Raw genomic sequence first — 23,778 nt, 5'->3', positions numbered from 1 at the left:
AGTTCCCACATTCCACTTCTCAGCGGCCCGGGCTTTGCCGGTTCAGATCCCAGTTGCAGACATGGCGCCGCTTGGCATAAAGCCATGCTGTGGCAGGCAGCCCACGTATAAAATAGAGGAAGATGGGCATGGATGTTAGCCCAGGGCCAGTCTTCCTCAGCAAAAAGAGGAGGATTGGCAGTACTTAGCTCAGGGCTAATCTCCCTCAAAAAACTTAATTAGTTAATTAATTAATTTTTTTTTAAATAAGGCAATATGTAGAGGCCAGCCTGGTGGCACAGTGGTTGGGTTCAGCATGCTCCACTTCAGTGGCCCAGTGTTCACAGGTTCGGATCCCACATGTGGACCTACACCACTCATCAAGCTGTGCTGTGGCAGCATCCCACATACAAAATAGAGGAAGATTGGCACAGATGTTAGCTCAGAGACAATCCTCCTCAAGCAAAAAGAGGAAAATTGGCAACAGATGTTAGCTCAGGGCCAATCTTCCTCACCAAAAAAAAGGAGGGGGGCCAATATGTATTCTCAGGTGTTCAGTAAGGTTTATATTAGCACCATGTTTTGGAAGGTTTGGCAGAATTAACTTTTATCTGCCAGATGTGACAATTGACTCCTAGAAATGGATTCAAGGAATTTACCCAGCTGTTCTGGACATGCCCTTGTCTCAAACACCATAAATTCCTTTCCATTCGCAGTCCCCGGCACGGCTCACACCAGAGAGTGTGGATTATCTAATTCCGTAAAGCACAGTGCAAGGCTGCGTGCAGAATGTCTCCTTGCCGAGTCAGGGTTCCTCCTTCTCCATGGGGATGAGCTGGTGGAGCAGGTGTCCAGGAGACCAGCGTCTAGCAAGGCTTCTTTGTAGTCACCCGCCCCTACAACTGAGGATTATCTGCCCACAAATGTCAACAGTGCCGCTATTGAGAAGCCCTGCTGTAAACAGAATAGCCCCAGGATAATGCTGTGAAGGGACGGAGGGAAGGGAGAGAGCTAGATTCATTCATTCATTCATCCACTTATTCAATATTCATTGGATGCCCGCCGTCTGCTAGGCACTGTCCCAGGTACTGGGAATCCAGAAGTAAGTCAAACCTACAGTAATCCCTGTCCTCGTGAAGTTTACATTCAGTGTGAGGGAGATGGCAATAAACAGAAAAATGTGTAATGTGCTGGCGGGTAATGATAAGGCCGCGGATAACCATGAAGCAGGGCCGGGGACAGAGTGTGCCAGGACTGGGGCCAGGGCTTCTCTGGATGGGGTGGTCAGGGAAAGGCTCTCTGAGGGAATGACATTTGACAAAAGATGGGAGTGAAGTGGGGGAGCAAGAATTGCCTGAGAAGAGCATTCCAGGAGCAAGAGCAGTAAGTGATGTCCTGAGGTGGGGGCCCGCCCGGGTCAGAAGGAAGAGAAATGAGGAGAACGTCCTGCTGCTTCAGGTTCCCGCACCTCCCTGTCTGTTCCTGGCATTGAAAGGGTAATGAGAATAATGGCAAACACACAGCATCTATAATGCAATTCAGATATTAGCTCATTTAATGAAGCTTATGAGGTGAGACCCATACTGCCTCCAGTTTATGTGGAACCTGAGCACAGGACTCCCCAGCCAGGGAGTGGCCGAGTCAGGATGAGAAACCAGGTGGTGGCTCGGAGGCCATTCTCTCAGACACTGATTGCTAGGACATGAAATATCTTCTCTGCCCCACCCCTCCTGCACTGCTAGCTGCCCTTCAATGGTGTCTTGTGTTCCTATCTGACCCCATGGCCCTTGTTTGGAATCCTGAGACTCTGAGAAATTACCAAAATGAAGGCCCTTATTTCCATACAGGCGTTCCAGTGCACTTCATCTCTGAAGTGTTGCCCACATCTCTTAAGTAGGGAGAAGGTTTTGGAGAGAGGTTCTGAAATGCTGATCAGTAAACTGCAGACTTGTTAGCAATACAGGTTCCAGGGCCCTGGACCCACTGAATCAAATGTTTAAGGATGGGGCCCAAGAATCTTCGTTTTTCCTCGGCACAGTCAAGTTTTACACTCAGAGTATTAGAACGTGTTCTAACTCTAATCATCAACAGCCAGGGCCCAGCTGGTGATGAAATACCCTTTGGAATGGACAAATAGGGTGAAAGTTTGCAGAAGGGATGAAGGGCCCAAACTCCAAGGCTAGGGTCCAGGGGCTGAAGCAGGGATGTCTGGCAAGAGAAAGATAAGATGTCAGACCTAGAGGATCCCAGGATGCAGATTTAGACACAGTGAGCGGGGCACGAACTCAGTTTGTCCCACTGACTCGCAAGTTTGGGATTAGGTCCTAGACTCATGGCTCGAACTGAATTATCTGACTGGGACTCAGGTTATCTTGGGCAGCACTGCCAATGGCAGGGCTGACTCCCAGGGTATTAGACTAGAACTTCTAAAACCCTCATCTCCAAGACCTAATCTTCAGGAGAGAGTTGGGGGCCACCCCACCAGGGAAGAGGGCTCAGCGTTGGAGACTCCAGCCGGCCTGATGGATCTGGGAAGGAACAAGAGTCAGGGGCAAGCCCTAGCAGAATGTGCATTTCCTTTTTTCTCAGGACGATCAGTTCTGTTCTCAAGCCAATTTCTTTATGAGCAATCACTCTGCTCATTTTGCTCTTAAGCATGTTTCTCAGTTCCTTTCCAAAATGTTGTGCGTATTTATTAATTTGCTGAGCAAAACGGTCTGTCACAGTTTGGAGAACCTAATTTGTTTGTGAACATTTTAGTCACTTACTTCCCTTTCTCTCTACTATGAAAGAAAAAAAGTCTTGATATTCACATATTTCATTAGGATAAGCAGATTTGCAGAATTCAAAGAATATGTACATACATTGCGAAGGAATTCAGGATATGGGGAAGCACATTAAGAGATTGCATGATGGGTCGGCCCAGTGGCACAGCAGTTAAGTGTGCACGCTCTGCTTCTCAGCGGCCCGGGGTTCGCAGGTTCGGATCCCAGGTGCGGACATGGCACCGCTTGGCAAAAGCCATGCTGTGGCAGGCGTCCCACGTATAAAGTAGAGGAAGATGGGCACGGATATTAGCTCAGGGCCAGTCTTCCTCAGCAAAAAGAGGAGGATCGGCAGTAGTTAGCTCAGGGCTAATCTTCCTCCAAAAAGAAAAAAAAAAAAAGAGATTGCATGATTCCATGGACACACACTGACTGAGAAGTCCAGCTGAGAAGTTTCTTAGTCAGTATGAGTTTACAGATTTTGATGGTCCATGGGGAGTGCTGTCAGAAAGACTAGAGTTTGAGTCCTGGCCTGGTCACCTGGCACACTATTGTGACTCCCTAAGTCTCCCTGCCCTCTTCTACAAAGTGGAAGAAATAAGAATACCCAACCCTTCTTGTGTGCATTAAACAATATATGTCTTGGAAACATGGTCAGCACTCAATAAATGGTAGTAAGTATTACTGCACTCTAGTATTAGGGGAATATTTCTATTGACCATTATGGTTCTCAAACTCCAGTCTGGATTAGAATCACCCGGAGGCTTGTTGAAACACAGCTTGGTGGGCCCCCAGAGTTTCAAGTTCAGGGGGTCTGGGATCAGGCCCAGGAATTTGCTCTTCTAACAAGTTCCCAGGTGATGCTGACGCTTCGATTCAAGACCACGCTCCCAGAAGGCGACATAGACATCACTTGTTCCTAAGGGGTGTCTGTACTCACAGGAAAGATACCAGATACCAGAATCTGAAGAAAGGACTTAGTCCTCAATAATCCTTTCCTTCCTTGCACTATTTCTTTGATGCACGCTCTCATTCTGAGACTGTGATGAAGTTGCTCCTTTGTGAATTCTTTTGGGTTTTTTTTTCTCTTTTTAAAGATTGGCACCTGGGCTAACAACTGTTGCCAATCTTTTTTTTTTTTTTTTTCCTGCTTTATCTCCCTGTACACAGTTGTATATCTTAGCTGCACGTCCTTCTAGTTGTGGGATGTGGGACGCCACCTCAATGTGGCCTGACGAGCAGTGCCATGTCCGCGCCCAGGATCCAAACCCTGGGCCGCTGCAGCGGAGCGCGCGAACTTAACCACTTGGCCACGGAGCCGGCCCCTGTGAATTCTTCCTCACTCCATTCTGAGGCTAGATGTGATGGGGCAGTGAAAGAGACCTTCCAGGAGAAAATACGCTTTTAGCGAGCTCTGCTACGAGGCGGTGGAGTATCATGGAAAGAGCGCTGGAATTCGGCTCCATCACTCACCTGCTCCCTACCCCTTAATCTGCTGTGTTTTCTTCATAGGACTTTTCACAATCTGAAATTACATTACTTAGTGTTTTGTATTTTTATTGGCTTTCTCTCCTAATAGAATATAAACGTCTTGAGTGCAGGGACTTTTTCTGTTGCATCCACTGTTTTGTTCTAGAGCCTGGATCAGTGATTTGATGCATGGTAAATGCTCAGTACACATCCAATGAATGAATCAATGAACAGAAATGCACATCAAGCCCCTGCCGCATTGTGCCCTTCAAAACCTGCTTCCATCATTAATATTAATAGTAACGTGTCCCATCATGTTCCAGGCACCATGTTGGGTCCTTTTCATAGATTATTTCATTTAATCTTTCAACAACCCTTTAAGGGGGGGTATTATTACCCCTGTGTTGGAGATGTGGAAACAGAAACTCACCAAGGTTCATGAACTTGGTCAAGGTCATTCATACTTATTCATTACATCAAGTGTATTCTCTTGCCAACAAACTGTCTTCCCTTCGTGTCTTTAATTGCTTAGAACTGGGATTTAGGGTCCACATTCTCTTAGTACTATATTTGTCTTCCCTTTAGCCTGCTCAACAATGGTCACATTTGGGCTTATACACTTGAGTAAGTCATTCCCTTCTGGGTCTTCAGTCTGCTTTTTGTTGACCTCCAGGTCAGCTCCTGCCCTCACAAAAGACTTCAGCAACTTTCCCCCTGATTTCTGTTCCTCTGAATCCTCTGCCTCATCCCCAGACAACTTCTACACTCTTCTCAAAGGGTCTCTCATATTCAAACCCCTCACTCAGCATACCTTGCCTCCTTCTGGACCAGCCTGGTGGCATAGCGGTTACATTCGTACGTTCCACCTCGGCGGTCCCGGGTTTGCCAGTTTGAATCCTGGGTGTGGACCTACACACTGCTTGTCAAGCCATGGTGTGGTAAGGGTCTCACATATAAAGTAGAGGAAGATGGGCACAGATGTTAGCTTAGGGCAGTCTTCCTCAGCAAAAAGAGGAGGATGGGTGGCAGATGTTACCTCAGGGCTGGTCTTCCTCAAAACAAAAAAAGAATATAGAAAACAAATGGATTGAGTCACCCCAATTTATTTCCTCTTTACCTCTAAACCCGTCTAACAGAGGAATCATCCTTCCAGCTTTGTCTGTCAGAGGAAAAAGTCTCCCTCCTCTAAAGCCAGCCCTCCCCGGGGACCACACCATCAGGGACTCCCTTTTGCTTCAGCATCTTCAACCTCTCTCCAGAGAATTCTTCCCCTTGGGCTACAAATATGTTCAAATGTTCCTTGATTTGGGGTTCCAAATCATTTTCCTCAGTTTGATCTGCCCACCTCTTCAAGCAACACCTTTGGCCTCTGCCTTCCCTTTAACTCAGACTTCCTTTTTTTTTTCCTGAGGAAGATTGGCCCTGAGTTAATATCTGTTGCCAATCTTCCTCTTTTTGCTTGAGTAAGATTGTCACTGAGCTAACATCTATGCCACCCTCCTCTATTTTATGTGGGACGTCATTACAGTGTGGCTTGACAAGCACTGCTAGGTCTGTGTCAGGGATCCAAACCCACAAACACCAGGCCACCAAAGCAGAGCATGCAAACTTAACCACTATACCACCAGGCCAGCCCCAACTCAGATTTCTTGAGAAAGCAATATGCCCTGAATGTCCTCAGCTTTCATTCTGTCAGTATAATTCATTCATTTAAAAATATTTCTCTAGAGCCTACTACTATTCAAGACCATGGGACACATAGTGAACAAAACAGAGACCTCTGGCTTTGTGGAGCCTGCACGCTGGCAGGCCCCTCCCCCGCCTCTGCTGAAACTGTTACTACTGAGCTTCCCAATGAACAATGGCTTTTTCCAGTCCTCGGGCTTCTGGTCTTCTGGCATTATTTGCACTGGTGACAACTTCCTCATTTTATCATCCTCAGCCCGCACTTCTCTCTCTTCACCTGTGCCTACTCCATTTATGCTAGTTCCTCCTCTCACACATACTGGAATGTTCTCCAAGGTTCTGTATTTGGTTCTCACCAGACTCCTCCTGCTCTGCCTGAGAGACCGTATTTGCAGCCACAGCTCCAGCTATCGTCTGCATGCTAATAATTCCCAATCTGCAGCGAATGGTCTCACCTTCTCTCCTAGTGCCACACACGTGAGGTAACTACATATCCAAGGGGCGCTTCCACCATAACCTGTCAGACGGTGATTTTAACTCTTTCTCCGCTGTCACAAACTCCTTTCTCTCTCAAGATGCATGGTACCATCACTCAGTTTCCTGCAGCTGCCATAACAAAGTACCATAAGCGGGGTGGTTTAAAACAAGAGAAATTTATTCTCTCACAGTTCAGGAAGCCGGAAGTCCAAAATCCAAGCGTCAGCAGGGTTGGTTCCTTCTGTAGAGCTCTAAGGGAAAATCTGTTCCATGGCTCTCTCCTAGCTTCTGGCAATTTCCAGCAATCCTTGGCATTCCTTGGCTCGCGGCTGCACCTTGCCAGTCTCTGCCTCCATCATCACATGGCCATCTTTGCTCTGTGTGTCTGTGCTGCTTCTCCTCTTCTTACAAGGACACCAGTCATACAGGATTAGGGCTCACCCTCAGCCAGGATGATCTCATCTTACTTTGATTACATCTACAAAGATCCCATTTCCAAATAAGGTCACATTTACAGGGACCCAGGGTTAGAACTTCAACATATCTTTCGAGGGGACACAATTAAACATATAATACTCACCTACTTTTTCGAGCTAGAAATAGAGAAATCATCCCTGATTTCCCTCCTCTGCTCTTTTCTCATCTAATCCATCATCAAGTTCTTCTGAATTTCCAGTAGAGACGCCTCTCGTCCAGCCACTCTTCGTGTGTTCTTCCTCCTCACTCAGGTCCACCCTCCACGCAGCCGCCAAGAGCAGCCTGTGTTACTCGGCTGTTTTAAAATGGCTGATGCCCCATTGCCTAGAGGACAAGTCCAGATGTGAGTTAGACACAAGACCCTTAACTCAGGCTCCTCTCCAGCTTATTTTCTGCCTTTTCTTTCCACGGCTCCCAGGCCTTAGCCACACAGAACTTCTAGACATTCCTCGAATGTATTACAACATTCTACCACTTCTTCCCAAGACCCTTTCTCAGGCTGTCTTCAAACTTTTACCATGAAATTTGCCATGTCGTAGAGTAATCACATATTTGTCTACACGTGTCTCCCCCAGGAACACCCCCAGCCACCAATTCCTGATTATGGTGTGAGCCTCTCTCACTCATCTATATTTACCTGGGGATTGGTATATTTCTTAGCAGTCACAGGTATCTGTTGAATCAAGTGGACCTTGGTTCTAGTCGTGGTTCTACCACTGCCTTTGGCCTTGGACAAATGGCTTCACTTCCCTGGTGCTCAGCTTCCTCATTTGTAAGTGTAGGGCATCTGTAAGATCTGTTTTCACAGCAATGTTCTGCAATTGCCCTGACCTTTGTGTGCTGAGCTGCATGTCCTAAGAGAGCTTCTCTCTTTTTATGGTCAGGAACAATCAAACCAATTGCAGAAGAGTCTGGCCATGCCACTGAACCAGCATTTTTCCTGAAACTCCTTTGCAAATAATTTTTCAGCAAAAGGCTCAGCTAGGGCGTAAGCCTCTTGGCGAGGTCCCAAGACATGACAGGAGAACAAGCACAGTGACTTGCTTTTGATGTCCTGGGAGCTTAGAGGATTTCTGCATTAACAAGAGAGACAGAAGGGAGCCTTCTGCCCACCAGGTAGCTCATGTTAGAATCATAAAATCTGAGGATTGCAAGAGACCTTCAAGGTCATCTGATGCTTAACTCTCCCATATGCGTTCATAGTACACATGTGGTTTAAGGAAATCGATAAGATTCGCTCCACTAATGTTGAAGAGAATGAACCAAGGTCTGTAGATGTTTCTCATCATCATAGGAGGAGCCACTGCTAGGACTCAAGTTCAAGAGTCTTGCCTCTGTTTTATGCTCAAAGCCACTATGTGTAAGGGAACAACTAAATTTTACCCTATTTGAATAAATAACATATTTAAGAAATTGTTCATTAAGCTGTTTAAGTGGACACCTCCGACAGACCATTGCTTTGTGCATTTCATTGCAATCACAGTGCGATTTATAGTCTGTTCCTGGGAACCTGGCTCTCACATGACATGCACCAAAAAGGAAACAAACAAGAAATTTTAATATACCAAGCCCAAGGCAACAATGTCAACTTTTTAAATGTCTCAGAAAAAAAATCATAACAACTGCTTGCTAAGAACAATTATAAACATTAAATTGCTGGAGAGACCCATGTTTGCGCCTTACATGACAGTCAGAACGGGAATGCTGTTGTCAGTTAGGGAGCTGTGTTTCTGGTGCTGAAAGACAAGGACTTTGTTTTGGCTTCGGGAATTTTATTGTTGAAGAGAATGCTGCAGGCATGTGTGGAATGTCGCATTCCACCCAGGGAAGAAATCCTCAGTTTAGGATACTTTTCATCAATATGAGCTTCCAGTTAATTAACGTAACAAATCTTTTTTTTGCTGTTGGGCCACATTATCTGAGTTGATAGAGATTTTCGATTTGTAAGGGCCTCCAAAGAGGATGATCATTGGGATAACATTTGCAAACATAAAATCTAACATTCAGAATTAATGAGGAAGCATTGAACCCCAGTAACAAGGCAATGTGCGGCAGCCATTCAGAAGTGTTTGCTACCATCTGCTGGCCAGAATGGAAAACTACAGGCAACATTGGGGAGCCCACCGTGGAGGTGTCACCCTGGGAGGCGAGGGAACATGTGGTACCTAAGTAAATAGGAACTGACTGGTCTTCAAGCGACAATGATGCAAATCCTGGGGGCTGAAGGACCTAAATAAAGGGAATGGTCTATTTAAAGGTAAAAGTATGAAGGTAGACTTTCCTCAGTTGACTCAAAAGGCCAAAACAAGGAATTCTTTATAATTTCTTAATTTTTCTGTGGTTATCTTTGAAGTCTGAAACTTTGGCTTAAAAGCTTAATATAAATACAGAAATTCTAGGTGATGGAACAAGAGACTCCAAGGTTCTAGAGGAACATGGGGTAAGATATATAGTAACCTCTCTGGGCCTCAGTTGTCTCATTTGTAAAACCAAAAATTACTAACCTCTCATCAAGCTCTTAGTCTATCTGGGTCTTCTTATCCTCCCTGGGCAAAAACAGCAATACCACTGGCTCCTGCTGGCTGGGTCATTAGAAAGACCAGCAGGGGGTCAGCCCCGCGGTATAGCAGTTAAGTTTGTGCGCTCCGCTTCAGGGGCCCGGGGTTTGCCATTTTGGATCCCAGGCGTGGACCTACACACCACTCATCAAGCCAGGCTGTGGCAGGCGTCCCACATATAAAGTAGAGGAAGATGGGCACAGATGTTAACTCAGGGCCAGTCTTCCTCAGCAAAAAGAGGAGGATTGGCAGCAGATGTTAGCTCAGGTCTAATCTTCCTCAAAAAAAAAGAAAGAAAGACCAGCAGGGTGACTAGGCCAGATGCTGCTTCTCAGATTCGAACTGAAGTTCAAAGGCACAATGCCTTTGGCTTAGATCAACTTTGAAAATAGCCATTTCCTTGAAGGTCAGTGATTAGGCTGAAAGCAAAAGCAAAGTGGAGAGGTCTGTGCAATCCCATAAGAGAGGAACTGGACAGCTTGATCCTCTCCTGCCCACTGAGGATGGCTTCCAGCTCTCTTGGCATTCCACGTCACTGTCAGCACCACCATGATCTATGCTTATCCTAGCAGGATTAACAAACTCCTCTGAGAACTGGAGGAAGAAGAGAGAGGTGGTCACACACATACACACGATGGTTATGGTTGGTAATTATTTTTCTATATAGTAAAGCTTATTAAAAATTACAATGACCCATGAAAATTCACATGGCACACATCTTAGAACCTAGATTTGGTTGCCTGCCCCTCATCTTATGGCCCCAAGACTTCTGGCTGAACAGGAAATCTTATGATTTTTGTTTCCTTCAACAATTACTTTCACCTCTGGCCTGGAATACCGACCATGCGCCAGGCCATGGCCGAAGCCCTGGGACTCTTCAGCAGTGAGTAACATAGTTCCCACCCTCACGGAGCACACAGTCCATCAGAGACAGAGACATAAAGCAGAAATTACAAGGGCAATGAGGATTAAGACAGAGGAGCGCAGGGTGTTCTGTGTGACCAGGGACCTGTGTCTCTTTCTCCTTTGTGCCTGCCCATATCACTGTTCCCTTTGACTATGAGCTCCTCGAAATCCTGGATGACTCCTAGTGCAGTGCTCCAACTCATTGCCACCTGAGAATAGACAAACCTTCCTTCTCCAGGCCATCCATCCAGAGGCCAAAATGGCCCATTTGGGTAGGAGATGACAGTTAAGAAAAGGTGAAACCCTGCATTCCTGATAACAGAAATAACCCTGGGACTGACTGGGAGTTGCAAAAGCATTAATCCCATGACATAAGAATTAGATCAGGTAAGTTCCCTTATCTGATAAATGAACCGATTCAGATTTCTTGTGAGAGTAGAGACATGACAGGTGTGACGGTTTTCAGAGTTAAAAAAGCAGAAATGAACATTATTATTGATAATATAGTAAAAAGCTCTCATGATCAATCATGTCACAGATGACTTAAATCTTTTCAAAATTGAGCCCATTTTAAAAAGTACCCCTCTTCCTAATCCTAAAATTGTTACCGGTAATTTTTGCCACCATCTCAGGAAATCTCATGCATTGTTAGAGTTTTAAAAATTTTTTGACAGGTGCTAATAATTGAAGAGATTCTAAATGGTCTTTTTGAAATGACTTGTTTCCTAGCATCCCCAAATTCAGAAGGAGTCCCAGTATATCAAATATCTTTGCTGTGACGACGCAAGAACTCTAAATCAGTGGGTTACCGGAATAAGGATTGCCAAGGTGAGAGAGCATATGGACTCACCCTATCGTGAATTTGCTAACCAACTTCCTGACCTCTGTCCAGTCTTTGTGCTGCTGTGAAACAGCTGATCCATTCTTACTGGGTCAATGCCATTAATGGGTCAATGCCGCCAATATTATCTCGCTTATTTGCCCACTGGGTTTTTTAAATAGGTGAGTATGATACAAACATGGGCGTCTTCAATGACCTAAGAATCAAGAGTTTACTTTCACATGAAACTTTTCAGAGATTTATCTGTAGAGAGCTTTGCAAGTGTATTGTGTAATTAAGAAACATGAGATGTAATCTGTGGTAGAATTTCATAAAGAAGTGTAATCAGAATTTCATTGCTAAAGCTCCCCTCTAATGGGTAGGTAAGAGTATTAACTGACTAATCGGGAAAATTATTTAATACATGCAAAAACTTTTGTGAATTTTTTATTGAAATACTAAAAACAATTATCGGGGAAATAGTAAAAAGAGTAGTCATGAAGTATTTTCTTTTCTCAATACTTGTATTGCAATTGAGTGCAGAATTGGGCATAAATGCATTACTTTCTTGCTTCTCTTGTGTTCCCTCCCTAGTATGGAAAGACCCTCTATGATAACTATCAGCGGGCCATGGCAAGGGCTGGGCTCGCCTCCCGGTGGACAAACGTGGGCACTGGCAACGCAGCTACACCGGCCCCGCCTTCCACAGGTACTGTGCAGAGCAGATATTCTGACCCCCATTCAAAGCTCAGAGCTTGTGTTCAGACGTATCCAACACATTTTATAGAAACAGAACTGTGTCGACAGTATACAGAATACATTTCTTTTCTGATGGTCAGGTTCAACATCTCCCCCCACACACCTGTATCTATTTCCTTATTAGTGACTTTTAGCAAAGCTTTAACCACTTTTTTCATGATATGCTTGTGGATATGATGGCGATCACCAGTTTAGGCTTAGCTAGTAGGGAGCTGTGTCTCATCACAGTACAAATGTTGTATTTGTCCAAAACTCCACTGGTACCCAGCAGACTGCCTACCCCAAGGATGAGATCATTTTCTGGTGTTTTGCTTCCATAATATCATGGCTAGAGCCTTGTACCCAATCCTGAGCATCACATTTTACAGGTAGTGTAACAGCTACTTGTTTGTATTTTTAAGACAGAGGACAGGACACTGAGGGATGGAGTAGATACTATGCACAGCTTTACCTATACTGCTATTTCTGGTTCTTACAATAGCCCAGCAAAGTACAGATCATTACTCCCACTCCACAATGGAGGAAACTGAAGCTGGGAGAAGCTAGTATCTAGTATCTTCTCAGTGGCTGAGCTGTAATTCAAGCACATTGTCTTTAAGATAAATAATGGTTGAAACACCTGGAACCATTTACAGCAGAAGAGTCCTGGTCATTGTTTTCCAGTGTTAAAGGATGGTCATATCAAAGACCAGGATGTGTGTTCTTTGCTACTTTAAAGTGTAAAACCAGCTTGAAAGTGTGGAAATTGCAGTAAGGTAGATTTGACCCAGCATTTAAAAATATTTTCCTTAGCTGTGTCCGGTCTGGCTGCTCTGTGAAAGGTGAGTTTCCTTGAAGTGTTTATGCCAGGTTGTTTTCTGCAGAGCACTTATCACAATTTGTAATTATTTTATGGATTTGTTAACTTGGTTATTGCCTATTTCTCCACTACACTCTTAAGTCTCAAAAGGACAAAGTCCTTTCTGCTTGTTCCACATTGCATTCCCAGAATTTACAAGCCTGTTATATAATAAATATTTGTTGAGTTAATAAGTAAAGGGTTGCTGAAATTGATTGAAGGTTGGGTTTCAATGACTGTAGAAGGAATCCTAATTCTATCAGTCTTCAGCTTGAGAGGGAAACACCACTTGAAGCTCCTGGACCATCAAGTTTTGCCTTCCCAAGATGGGGAAGGCATCCTGAGACCACCTTGGGCATCTCTCCCAGGGGCATCGGCCTCCTTTCCAGTAAAGACTCCTGGACTCTTTCTGGAGCAGATACTGTAGCCTCAAGTCTCACTCAATGAGAGTGAGCCCATATGGCTCCAAGTTCTTTTTTGGGGGGCAACTCTAAGATCCCTTTCCTTTCCAAAGAATTTTTTTCTTCTGAGCATTTTTCTCTGAAATTGGGATCCCTTGCTTTAGCAAATAGTTGTTTCTCACCAAGCCTTGTAATTGTTCTAGTTATTTCTCACTAGCATCACCTTCCCTTTTATCAAGCTGACACATCAGCTATTTAATTATGAGCTGGACTGTTTTAGAACAATTGGGATACCTTGATTGGGATATCAGCCGTTTCCCAGACTTACACAATTGGTGTATTGCCCGGACAATCATACTTCACCTAGACAAGTTTCATAGCCTGGCTTGCCTGACTGAGGATCTCTCAGGAAGTGTTTGGCTTGCGGTCAGCAACCAGGAAGAGCCATATCCAATCAGGCTCTCAATGGACTCCTCCTTGGCATTCAGTTGTATTCATTCAGATCACAAACCGCCTCTGTGGTTCAGTAAAAAATATATCTGGTCTTTAGCCTCAGTTCCTGGCACAGCTGCAACAGCCCATGGAATTTCCTAAGTGATAGGAATGTCTTTGTTACGCTAATGAGGTAGCTCAGGGTGGGCTGCTGCAGAGCTTTAGGATGGGGACTGGTCACCAAAAAGACCAAGCCGGCAATTAGAGAGTTGGAACTTTCTACTGCCTGACCTCCGGGGGGCTGGAGAGTGGGGTTGGCCACGTGGCCAGGGGTTTATTCAATCATGCCTCATAATGAAACCCCAATAAATAGACACCGAGGCTTGGGGGAGCTTCCTGGTTGGTGTACAAATCAATGTACCAGGAGGCTGATGTGCTCTGACTCCACAGGGAAAGGGCATGGAAGCTCCAGGTTCAGGACCCTCCCAGAACTTGCCCTGTATGTATCCTTTATTATAAAACTGTAATCGTAAGTATAGCACTTTCCTGAGTTCTGTGAGTTGTTCTGGAGAATTATTGAACTTGAGTTGGGGCATGGGAACTCCTGAATTTGCAGAGGGCTGGTGAGAAGTGGCGGGGGTCTGGCACCTGAAGTCGAGGCAGTCTTGCGGAGGTTGAGCCCTTAAAACTGTGGAGTCTGATGCTAACTCTGGCAGGTCGGCATCAGAACGGAACTGCAGTCCACCCACTTGGGGTGGAAACAGAGCACCCTCCTTCCAGGCCCTTCGCTCTACCATTTATGTATATATGTCAGAGGTCATTGGGGATTTGGGGATGCTATGAGATGCTATTATGATCGGGTACCCACAGATCCCATATCCAGCCACACGCATACCTCCTGTGAAGTTCCCAAGAAAAAGAGATATATATGCAAGGAACCATGGCACACAGAATTCTACATTTTGATTAGCTGGGCTAGTGTCCATAACTGCTAATTCAAGGTTCTCTGGAAGAACATGCTAGAGCATGTGGTTTAAACTTGAAGCCTGAAATAAACCTCTCTCTTGCCTAAGTCTCAGACTTAACACTAGCCAGATGCAATTGTAACACCAGTGATTTGAATAAAAGGAGGAAGAAAAAGGGAGCAAGAGAGGAGGGAGGAAAGAAGGAAGAAACGAAGAGAAAAAAAGGACTGAGCCTGCCCTTTACCCACAGTGACTCTGCCCACTGTTAACCTAGTAAATGTAGAGAGTGAGAAAAGGAGAGAGTGGTAAAGAAAGGGATTGAGACAACCTTTTCTCCCAGAGGGCTCTACACACAATAGACACATTGATTCCACCACAGATCTGTGGCCACCAACCACACCTGGGCCCCTAATACTACCTATCAATCTTAATATGTTTCTCTAGACCGGAGGTTCTCAACCAAGGGTGACTTTGACCCCCAGGGAAGATTTGGCAATGTCTGAAGACGTTTTTGGTTGTCACACCTTGGGAGGTGCTCACATCATCTAATGGGTAGAGGCTAGGGAAGTGGCCTCTCCTACAGTGCACAGGGCAGCCCCGTACAACAAAGAATTTTCCATTCCAAAATGTCAATAATGTTGAGAAAACCTATTCCAGTCAACGTAATCTCCTAGTTTCTCTAATTGTTTCCAATGTTCTTCACTCTCCTCAGACTTTCAACCCCTAACCCCTTTACTCTCAGCAGAGAAAATGGACCAATCAAAGGGGAACTCCTTTAGCTTCCCACCACCAAACCCAACAACTTATCTGCATCTACACCCATCCTAGCCTGTGTCCATTATGTTACCGCCTATTAAGGGCCAACTCTTCCACGCATGCTCTGGTCCCCTATTCTGACACCAATGGGGGTACTGAGGTATAACTCTGATGCTGACCACCAGGGTTAGCTCAGACCCCACAGGTTACGGCACAGTCCCCAACAAGTCTGCCTTTTCTTCAGACGCCAGCCACACTTAGGGGCCCCAGGCCATTCTTCTGACCTAATGGCTACTCCCTACATGGCAACTGATAGAAATCCAACTCGATCTAGTTTAAGTAACAAAAAGTGAGCGGGAGAGATTTATTAACTCACAAAACTAGGAAGTCTAGGGGTAGGCTGCTTTCACGCACAGTAGGATCCAGGGGTTAAGTGATGTTCTCAAGATACTGTTTCTTTCTTAGGCACTGTCCCCATGAGGTGGCAAGGATTGCCACCGACTCTCTAGGCTTACATTTTTCACACAGTCAGAAATCTTAGTATAAAGAGAATGCACCATTTCTGAAAAAGCAGAGGGCTTCATTTCATGGTCATTCCTAAACCGTCTTGCTGTGCCCAAGAGGATGCCATCCTCTTATTTGCCAGGTTGAGTGGTGGGATTGGCCCTTCGCAAACCATGTGGGTTAAGAATGGGGGGAGTTGGTCCCCCCTTAGAATGCACTTGAGTCCTGTAAAATATGTGGGGCTCATATATGTTTAATAAACCTCCAACTCCTGATTCCTTTGAGGACTCCTAGTGAGACATCATTGTGGGAGAGGCTGTATTGCTGCTTGACAGCTGGGACTACTAATACAGAGAACCTATGACAACCTAGATCCCTAATCATTGGCACCTACACAATATATGGGTTTTGTGGGTGCCCATGGGTTATCTCAGGATGGGGCAGAGAACCCATGGAAAAGATTGGACCTCCTGGTAAATGGGAGGATGGCAGCTGGGAGCATTTGGGAGATTACTATAAAGGTGTTCTCACAGACTGGTAAACACCAGGACATCCCAGTTACATAAAATGTACACTATGTTCCTGAGAAATCAGCCTGTGTATGTGTTTGGGCAAAGGAAGCAAAAAGAAAATATCATTTGTACCCTTTAAAGAAATATCCCCAATAGTTTTCAATATTCAGCTTCAGTTTCTGTCTACCTTGTACAAAGGTGATTACATTATATATAAAGAAAGGATTCTGAATACGTACTAGAGGGAGGAGGAGAAAAAGAACAGACCAAAGGAAATGAGAATATTGAGCACTTTGCAATCTAAGATGTTGAAATCTCCTGGGCACAGTATGGGACGGTGCCCAGGCCTTATGAAAAGTCGTAAATATAAACGCCTTAAGGCCTTAAGATGTTTACACCTGGTACCTCCCAACCTCCAGAGCAAAGATTTGGCTAATCAGAGAGACATTTAATAAGCCTTAGACACAGAGTGATCTCGTGTTTACGTGGCACATCACGTACGTTCTGACAGCACGGATGGGGCGTGTGGAGGACGTCAAGCGAGGCCCTCCTCTGAAGAAGGAGGCAGCTGTCCTTGCTGGATGAGGAACGTAGATTTTATAGTGAAAAATGTGACAATAGAGACAGCTGGTATAGCCTGTTCCAATCTTTTAACGGTATAGATGGACATGAATTATCTTTTTTATTCTGAAATATTTTCAAACTTACTGAAAAGTTGCGAGAATAGTACAAAGAACTCCCGTGTGCCCTTTACGCAGGTCATCAGTAGTGGCTCTGTCACATGTGCCTTGTCATTCTCTCTCCCTACTCCCCCTTCTACCTGTGTATATTTTTCTGTGAAGCATTTGAGAGTAGATTGACTATATCGTGCCCCTTAAATCTTCAGTGTGTATTTCCTGAAAACAAAGCTATTCTCTTACTAAGCATAACACGGTTATCAAATTCAGGAAATTTAATATTTAATATTAATAGAATATTGTTACCTAAACCACAGTCTATATCCCAGTTTTGCCAGTTGTCTCAGCAATGCCTTTTCTAGCGATGTTTTTTCCTGGCGCGGGTTCCATCCAGGATGCATACTGCATTTAGTCTCCGTGGCCCTCTAGTCCTCTTTCATCTGGACCGTGTCCTCAGCCTTTCTTTGTCTGTCGAGACATGAACAGTTTTTAAGAATAAGGGCCATTTATTTTATAGACTGTCCCTCAATTTGGATGTATCTGATGTTTCCTCATAATTCATTTCAGGTTATGCATTTTGGCAGGAATACTACGTGAGAGCTGTTGTGTCCTCCTCAGGGTGTCACCATCGGAGGCATTCAGTGTCCGTTTCCCCCTCAATGGAAACATTAATTTTGACCACTTGGTTAAGGTGTTGTCCAGTTTGTCTCCTGTACAGATTTTTGATCTTAATAATTTGTAGAGAGCTACTCTGAGACTCTGTAAATATTCTATTCCTCATCAAACTTTACCGTCTTCCCAATCTCTTGAAGTCCTTAACGGCCTTCTTTGAGCTTTATGTAGATTAATGGGGTTCTCAAAATATTAGGAAAATATTTGAAGAAGCAAGTAACAGTCATTTCATAAATATTTGACATATTAGCTGGGACTGAGCATAGCCAAACCAATCTCGGAGTCCACTGGGGGAGGAGAAGAGCTCATGTCATAGGCTGGGTGACAGTTCAGTTGCTGGAGAAATGGCGTCCATATGTGGAGCTGACCATCCTCTCCAGAATGTTCTCTGAGGAGCCAGAGAGATAATATACAGCTTCTTCTATCTGAGTCTCTTAAAACTGTGAAACCTTAGTTAGTCATACTTTTGTTGGAAAGGGCAAAAAAAGAAAAAAGTGCATATCAGGACTCTCTGGGAAAAAATCTAATTCTAGGGTATATCGGGGGTCTGCACATTTTGCTCAATGCCCTCTGCCATTTTTGTGCCCGGAATACTTCCTGTGGAGGATAATGTTCAAAAATCGTTCCTGTACTCAGCATGGTATGAAACCCCATACATACATTTCAGAAAAATCTTCAACAAGAGAAATTTTTTTTAGGAAGAGGTTTTCAAGGTGTAGTCACCCATTACCAAAAAGTTTTTCAAAGCAGAACATACTCCTCGCTAGGCCCCCCCCAAAGCAGATTTTGTAGCCTGTATAAGGCATTCCCTTTCCAGAAGGTTTTGCTGAATCTCATGAAGTATTTGCCGTAGAAGCCCAGATTTTCCGTAAGCCCTGTGTAGCTGGGAATCCTCCTCTTTTGCTTTGAAGATATAAACTGCTCTATAGTTTCAGATTAACTTTCAAGAACGTTAAACATGCCTTGCCCACTCTTCTTGTCTCTCTTCCTCCCTCTCAGGACTTAAAACAGGCACCGCCCAGGCCAATGGTCAGATTCCCCAGGCTGCACATTCTGTGAGCACTGTTCTCAACGAAGCAGACAGACAAGTTGACACGCCTAAGGTAAGAACAGAGAGCAGCTGACACCGCTCTGTCAGACTGTCACCTGTGAGCCCACGTTCTAAACCATTGGAACACTGCTAATCACTGCTCTTTTAAAAGAAGAAAATACAGTTCCAACAACTAAGAAGGCACTGTAATTTCATTTAGATAATTGTTTTATTTTTTTTTTCTGTCTTAAGGTGACATAGGCTAGAGTGGAAAGTTAGAATCAACTATGATCACACTGCTTCAGGAAAATGTAGGAATTTTTTTTTAATGCTGTGGATTGGTAAATAGTTTTAACCTAGCTACATTTATTTCGACGGAGTGATTTTCTTGGTTGAGTCAAGTGGTTTCAGCACTCTCTGAAAGTGGCACCTGAGTTTTAAGCCCTTGGGATTTTTACTTATTTTTTCTGAACAAGAGCAATCAGTTAGTAGGAAGCCCTATGTTAAATGCTAACTGGGCCCCAAACCAGATTGGAAGATACTAAAAGGGTTCCATTATAACATGTGCATCTTATATTATTCTGTTATTGTTCTACACACATCCTCAGGGAAAGGGGAAGGAAAACACATTTTTAAAATAATAACCAAGGGGCTGGCTCAGTGCTGTAGTGGTTAAGTTTGCGTGCTCTGCCTCAGTTGCCCAGGGTTCATAGGTTCAGATCCCGGGCATGGACCTACATACCACTCATCAAGCCATGCTGTGGAGGCATCCTACATATAAAATAGAGGAAGACTGGCACAGATGTTAGCTCAGCAACAATCTTCCTCAAGCAAAAAGAGAAAGATTGGCAACAGATGTTAGCTCAGGGCCAGTCTTCCTCAACAAGGAAAAGAAAAATCAAACTGGTATAATATTCCTCATAACTTTTTTCTCACTAGAGGAGATTAATGAAGAGTCATTTAAATATATCTAAATATTGCAGCTAAAAAGGATCATTTAGTTGGTGGTCCAATAGGTAACATCTAAATGACTATACAAGTTCCATTTAATATTTCCCATGTGTGATTCAAAGCAACTTTAAATAACTATACCTTCAGTAATTTTTTATTTCATTCATGCCTTCATTTTGTCCATCAGCCAGTGGTGGAAACAATTTAGTCTTGTACTTATTGGACTTCTTATAATCTTTGACAACCATTGCAGACCTTTAAAAGTTTTTTCTCTATCATTTTTGTTTTCTTCTCGAGTCTGATGATCTCCTCACACAGTATACTTTCAGCTATTATAATTTCCATGATTTCTATAATGCCAACTGAAAAGAAACCTTTTAAAATGCTAAAAGCAATAAAAGGATCCCAGAATAGAAATCACTTAACTGTGTGTGAACACCAATTCCCAAACTGCCTGTTCAGAAATTAAAAAAAAAAAAAATACATCACCAGTTAATTAGCTTATCATGCTAAGCAAATAAACTAAATAGAATAGAAACTCAATCATAAGGCACCTTGTTAGGAAAAAAAACTTCTAAATTTAATCTTTAGTGGTGAGAGGTTATTAAGCAAAGAAAGAAAGAAAATGAAAGCCTGATAAAATGTAAATTGCAATGATAATTATCACTAAAACAGAGGGATTCAATTCAGCTGCCTGAAACTCCTGGGGAAGTTGCATTATAGAGATATAATTCATTATTATCTGTTCCACTGTTGGCAGAAGAACTGTGCTTCTGTCAACCTTTGACCAAGTTTAGCGTTCTGGTTTCTACCAAGAACACAGGCATCAGATTTCATTCCTCAGAACCCACTCACACATTTATCTCATTTGATCTCATCATAACCTTGAGACATAAATAATAATAGGGCTTATGATGTCTGTATAATACCTGATTAGCCAGCCAACTTTCACACAGTTAAGCAAAGGTAAATCTAAGGCTATAGACCAGGTGTGCAGATTCCTGGTCCACCCCCTGCCTCCCTAAAAGCCCGTGAAGCCAAAGGGAATGAAGCATATAATTACGCCTTCCTGGAGCCCACAGTCTTGGGAAAAGGCACCTTTGTTCTCAGCCTGCAAGCAAGGAAGCACTGACACCAGAGAAGGCAGACGATTCTTTGCCAGGAGAGAGATCCTTTGTCCTCAGGTTTGCACAAAGGTTAGCTGTAGCCTAGAGAAAACCATTTCCAATTTCTTTTTCCTCTCCATCTTCTTTGTGTTAAAGTAGGACATTTCAGCCAGGAGATTTGGGGAAGGTCTGGGGACCACCCCTGTGCCACTGAGAGTATGGTACAGGAGCATAACAATTTTACTGGCCACCTGCTCCTGACAACTGAGCTTCCCAACCAGCTCAACTCAGACCAAGAAAAATGTTAGGGCTGCATGTGCCCTGGACCCTGTGGCTTGTCCTGAGAACCAAGGCCTGAGTGGGACCGCCAGGAGAGCCATTTTGCTTCCATTTTGAGTTGCCTTAGGCTGACTGTAGGGTAGGTGAAGACTGAGGTAAGCCCACAACTAGCTAAGCTCTATACCACTAAAGCTCTTTTAACGACAGCAGTAACGCCTGTGTAAGGCGGTTCCGAGGAGGTAGACGTGTAATCTAAACATCCTAAACACCTCGTTGAATAGGGCAAAGTCTTCCAGGTACAGAAGACGTCGGAGATTAGCACCAGGTAATACCGTTAAATAATAATGTCATTATTGGCAATAATGTTAAAGGCCACGTGGAGTCGTTCTATCCCAGAGCGAAGATGACCTAGCTCATGAACACCTGCAGTCTCAGGGACTGAGGGATTGGGGCTCCCCCCACCCCAGGGGGCAGGCGCTGCCTAAAGCAGTGAGATCTTATGCATCAGTGGAAGTGTCAACCCCCAAGGTGGCTGTGTTGTCAAGAATAATGCTGTTGTTGCTTTCTTGAAGGACAAGAAGCCAGCCCTTAGTAACCACGACCCAGGAACGCCCAGGGCCCAGCACCTCCCGAAGTCCAGCCTGCCCCCGCCGCCTCCGGTGCGACGGTCCTCAGACACCGGCAGCAGCCCGGTGATGCCCGCCAAGGGCGCGGCCGGCGGCCTCCCGCCCCTGCTCGACGACTCCCTGCCGCCGCCCCCGCCGCCGCCGCCCCTGGAGGACGACGAGCTCCCCCCGCCGCCCCCCGATTTTGACGAAGCGCCCCCGGACTTCGTGCCTCCCCCGCCGCCGTGGGATGCGGGGGCTTCCTTGCCGCCGCCGCCGCCGCCCCCGCCCGCCCTCGCCCCCGAAGCCACGAAGCCGTCCCCCGTTGTCGCCAAAAGGCCTCCGGTTCCCCCAAAGAGGCAGGAGAACCCAGCGCCGGCCAGCGGGGGAGGGGGCGGCGAGCAGGATTTCATGTCGGATCTGATGAAAGCTCTGCAGAAAAAGAGGGGCAACGTGGCCTAGGGAACGGGCGCGCGCCCCTCTAACCTCAAGTGCGTCTCCGCGGCTCTGTTTTCGTGGCGTCTTGTTCATTCTCGGTAAAATATTGAAGTGTTCAGACTAGAAATGATGCAAAACGGCTCACTGTTGCTGCAGTACATTCATAGCCATTAACCTAGCACCGAATTTAGAATATTTGCCTAAATGGACATATCTTTCCTATGTATTTCCTCTTAATGGAATTTATCTTTCCTCCCAAGTTAACTAAAATGATGTATGTTCATTTTATGATGTTCAGAAGCATCAAATTAATAAAAGTCAAAAAAATTTCCTGAAGACGGTATTTTTAGAAATAGCGGTGTATGTAGTGTGATGTCAACACTATTTCATAATATACTTGACGTTTTAAAAATAGGTTTCAAAATCCAACGACGTCTAAAGTCTTGTTGATCTTGACATAGTTTCCATTTCCACCTCCATGACCTTCAGAATTTTCAGAAAAATCAAGAGAGGAAAAAGAAAAACACAGGAGAGGCAGAGGGAATTCAGTTTTTTTGAAACTGGTCGCTCCATTGGTTGAGGTCCTGGACACAACGCTGCTCTGTTTTTGCTTTTCTAAAGGTTGAATAACATAGTAATTGGGGGGGAAGTTATTTAGATAGTTTTTGGATTCTCTGCTATTATACGGCTCTAAGTATGCTATAAATAAAAAGTCAGAGACAGGAAAAGGCAATTGTACATATTCTTCAAGCTGCAATGTTTTCCCTCAGATAAATTTAATGCTCAATTTTAATAATCAATTTACCTTAATTTCCTGTTACCCTTCTCTCTTCTCTTTCTAGTTGGCTTCTGAGAGTCCTTTTAGATTTTCTTAGTTTTATTTCCATAGTTTTTTCTTCTTTTTAATTGTAAAACACTTCAAAATCTTCTTAAAGTGGGTAGAAAATAAATAACTAATGCATTATTTTCTGCTTAAAGAAGATGATTAATCTGATATTTTAATATTTGGAAAAAAGTAAGCTCTAAATTGACATTTAAAACAAAAAAGTCGATTCAGATTTTAAAACCAAAATATTTAGTAACTAAAACTGGTAAGGTGCTCTAAATTTTTCCTAAGCGTGTGCCTAAAATAGGATAGAAGGTAAATGATTTATATTCAATCTCTCATGCACAGGAACTCTTTCCCATTTGTTTGTGTTTTATGATGTTCTTTGATGTCGGATGCAGTAAAAACATAGCTTTTCTGAGACCTGACCGAAGCCTGGTCGTTATGCAGACCTCTGGGACAACACAGGAAAGGTGTTAATGGCATAATTTTGTTAGAGACTGATTTGGACATTTAGGGCTGAGGAAGAGAGGTAAAACAAAGGGGCCACACGAGGTTGTCCAGGTTGCTCTAACCTGACCTCTGGTAGTGAACCAATCATATAGGGTTCAGGACAAAAGATCCCTCACAAGGATTATCTGGATCTTACTTACCTTGATCAAAATTACCACTTGATTTGCAGATCAGGAAATGCATTAAGTACTTGAGAAGAATAATTTAGAACCCAGTACCACTATAATCCAAATAGTGGTATAGCCAACCCTTGGCTGAGTTTATTTCTGAGGATAAAACCTTAATGGCACTTCCTGGCCCTATCTAGAGAAGGAAGCTACCCAAGAGAATTAACTGATTTTGTGGTCAGAATACTGATACCATTTTAGTGTGGACC

General features: G+C 44.2%; 1 protein-coding gene and 1 long non-coding RNA gene across 5 annotated transcripts in view; one reads left to right on the top strand and one right to left on the bottom strand.

The window, feature by feature from the left end:
* APBB1IP (amyloid beta precursor protein binding family B member 1 interacting protein) overlaps positions 1-22,399 on the top strand; it is a 101,947-nt gene extending 79,548 nt beyond the window's left edge. For 2 of the 3 annotated variants that reach the window (XM_023632213.2, XM_070254770.1), the window contains 4 exons: positions 11,048-11,146; positions 11,733-11,847; positions 18,654-18,757; positions 21,593-22,399. In XM_023632213.2, coding sequence (XP_023487981.1) covers positions 11,048-11,146; positions 11,733-11,847; positions 18,654-18,757; positions 21,593-22,087 — 813 coding nt within the window. In that variant the 3' untranslated portion in view covers positions 22,088-22,399. The remainder of the gene's footprint in view (positions 1-11,047; positions 11,147-11,732; positions 11,848-18,653; positions 18,758-21,592) is intronic. The other variant, XM_070254769.1, reaches the window with a different exon arrangement.
* LOC138921334 (uncharacterized) lies at positions 6,535-17,450 on the bottom strand. 2 transcript variants are annotated; one of them, XR_011433838.1, is made up of 3 exons: positions 17,289-17,450; positions 6,958-7,178; positions 6,535-6,855 (listed from the first exon to the last, which is right to left on the bottom strand). It is a non-coding gene; the product is annotated as an uncharacterized lncRNA (long non-coding RNA). The 2 variants fall into 2 exon arrangements; XR_011433839.1 differs by lacking the exon at positions 17,289-17,450 and adding an exon at positions 7,492-7,620.
* Positions 22,400-23,778: the final 1,379 nt, after the last annotated feature.

The sequence above is a fragment of the Equus caballus genome, chromosome 29 (genome assembly GCF_041296265.1).
Source record: "Equus caballus isolate H_3958 breed thoroughbred chromosome 29, TB-T2T, whole genome shotgun sequence".
NCBI lineage: Eukaryota > Metazoa > Chordata > Mammalia > Perissodactyla > Equidae > Equus > Equus caballus.
The sequence above is the reverse complement of the archived record's forward strand: the minus strand, read 5'-3'. Positions and strand labels throughout refer to the sequence as shown.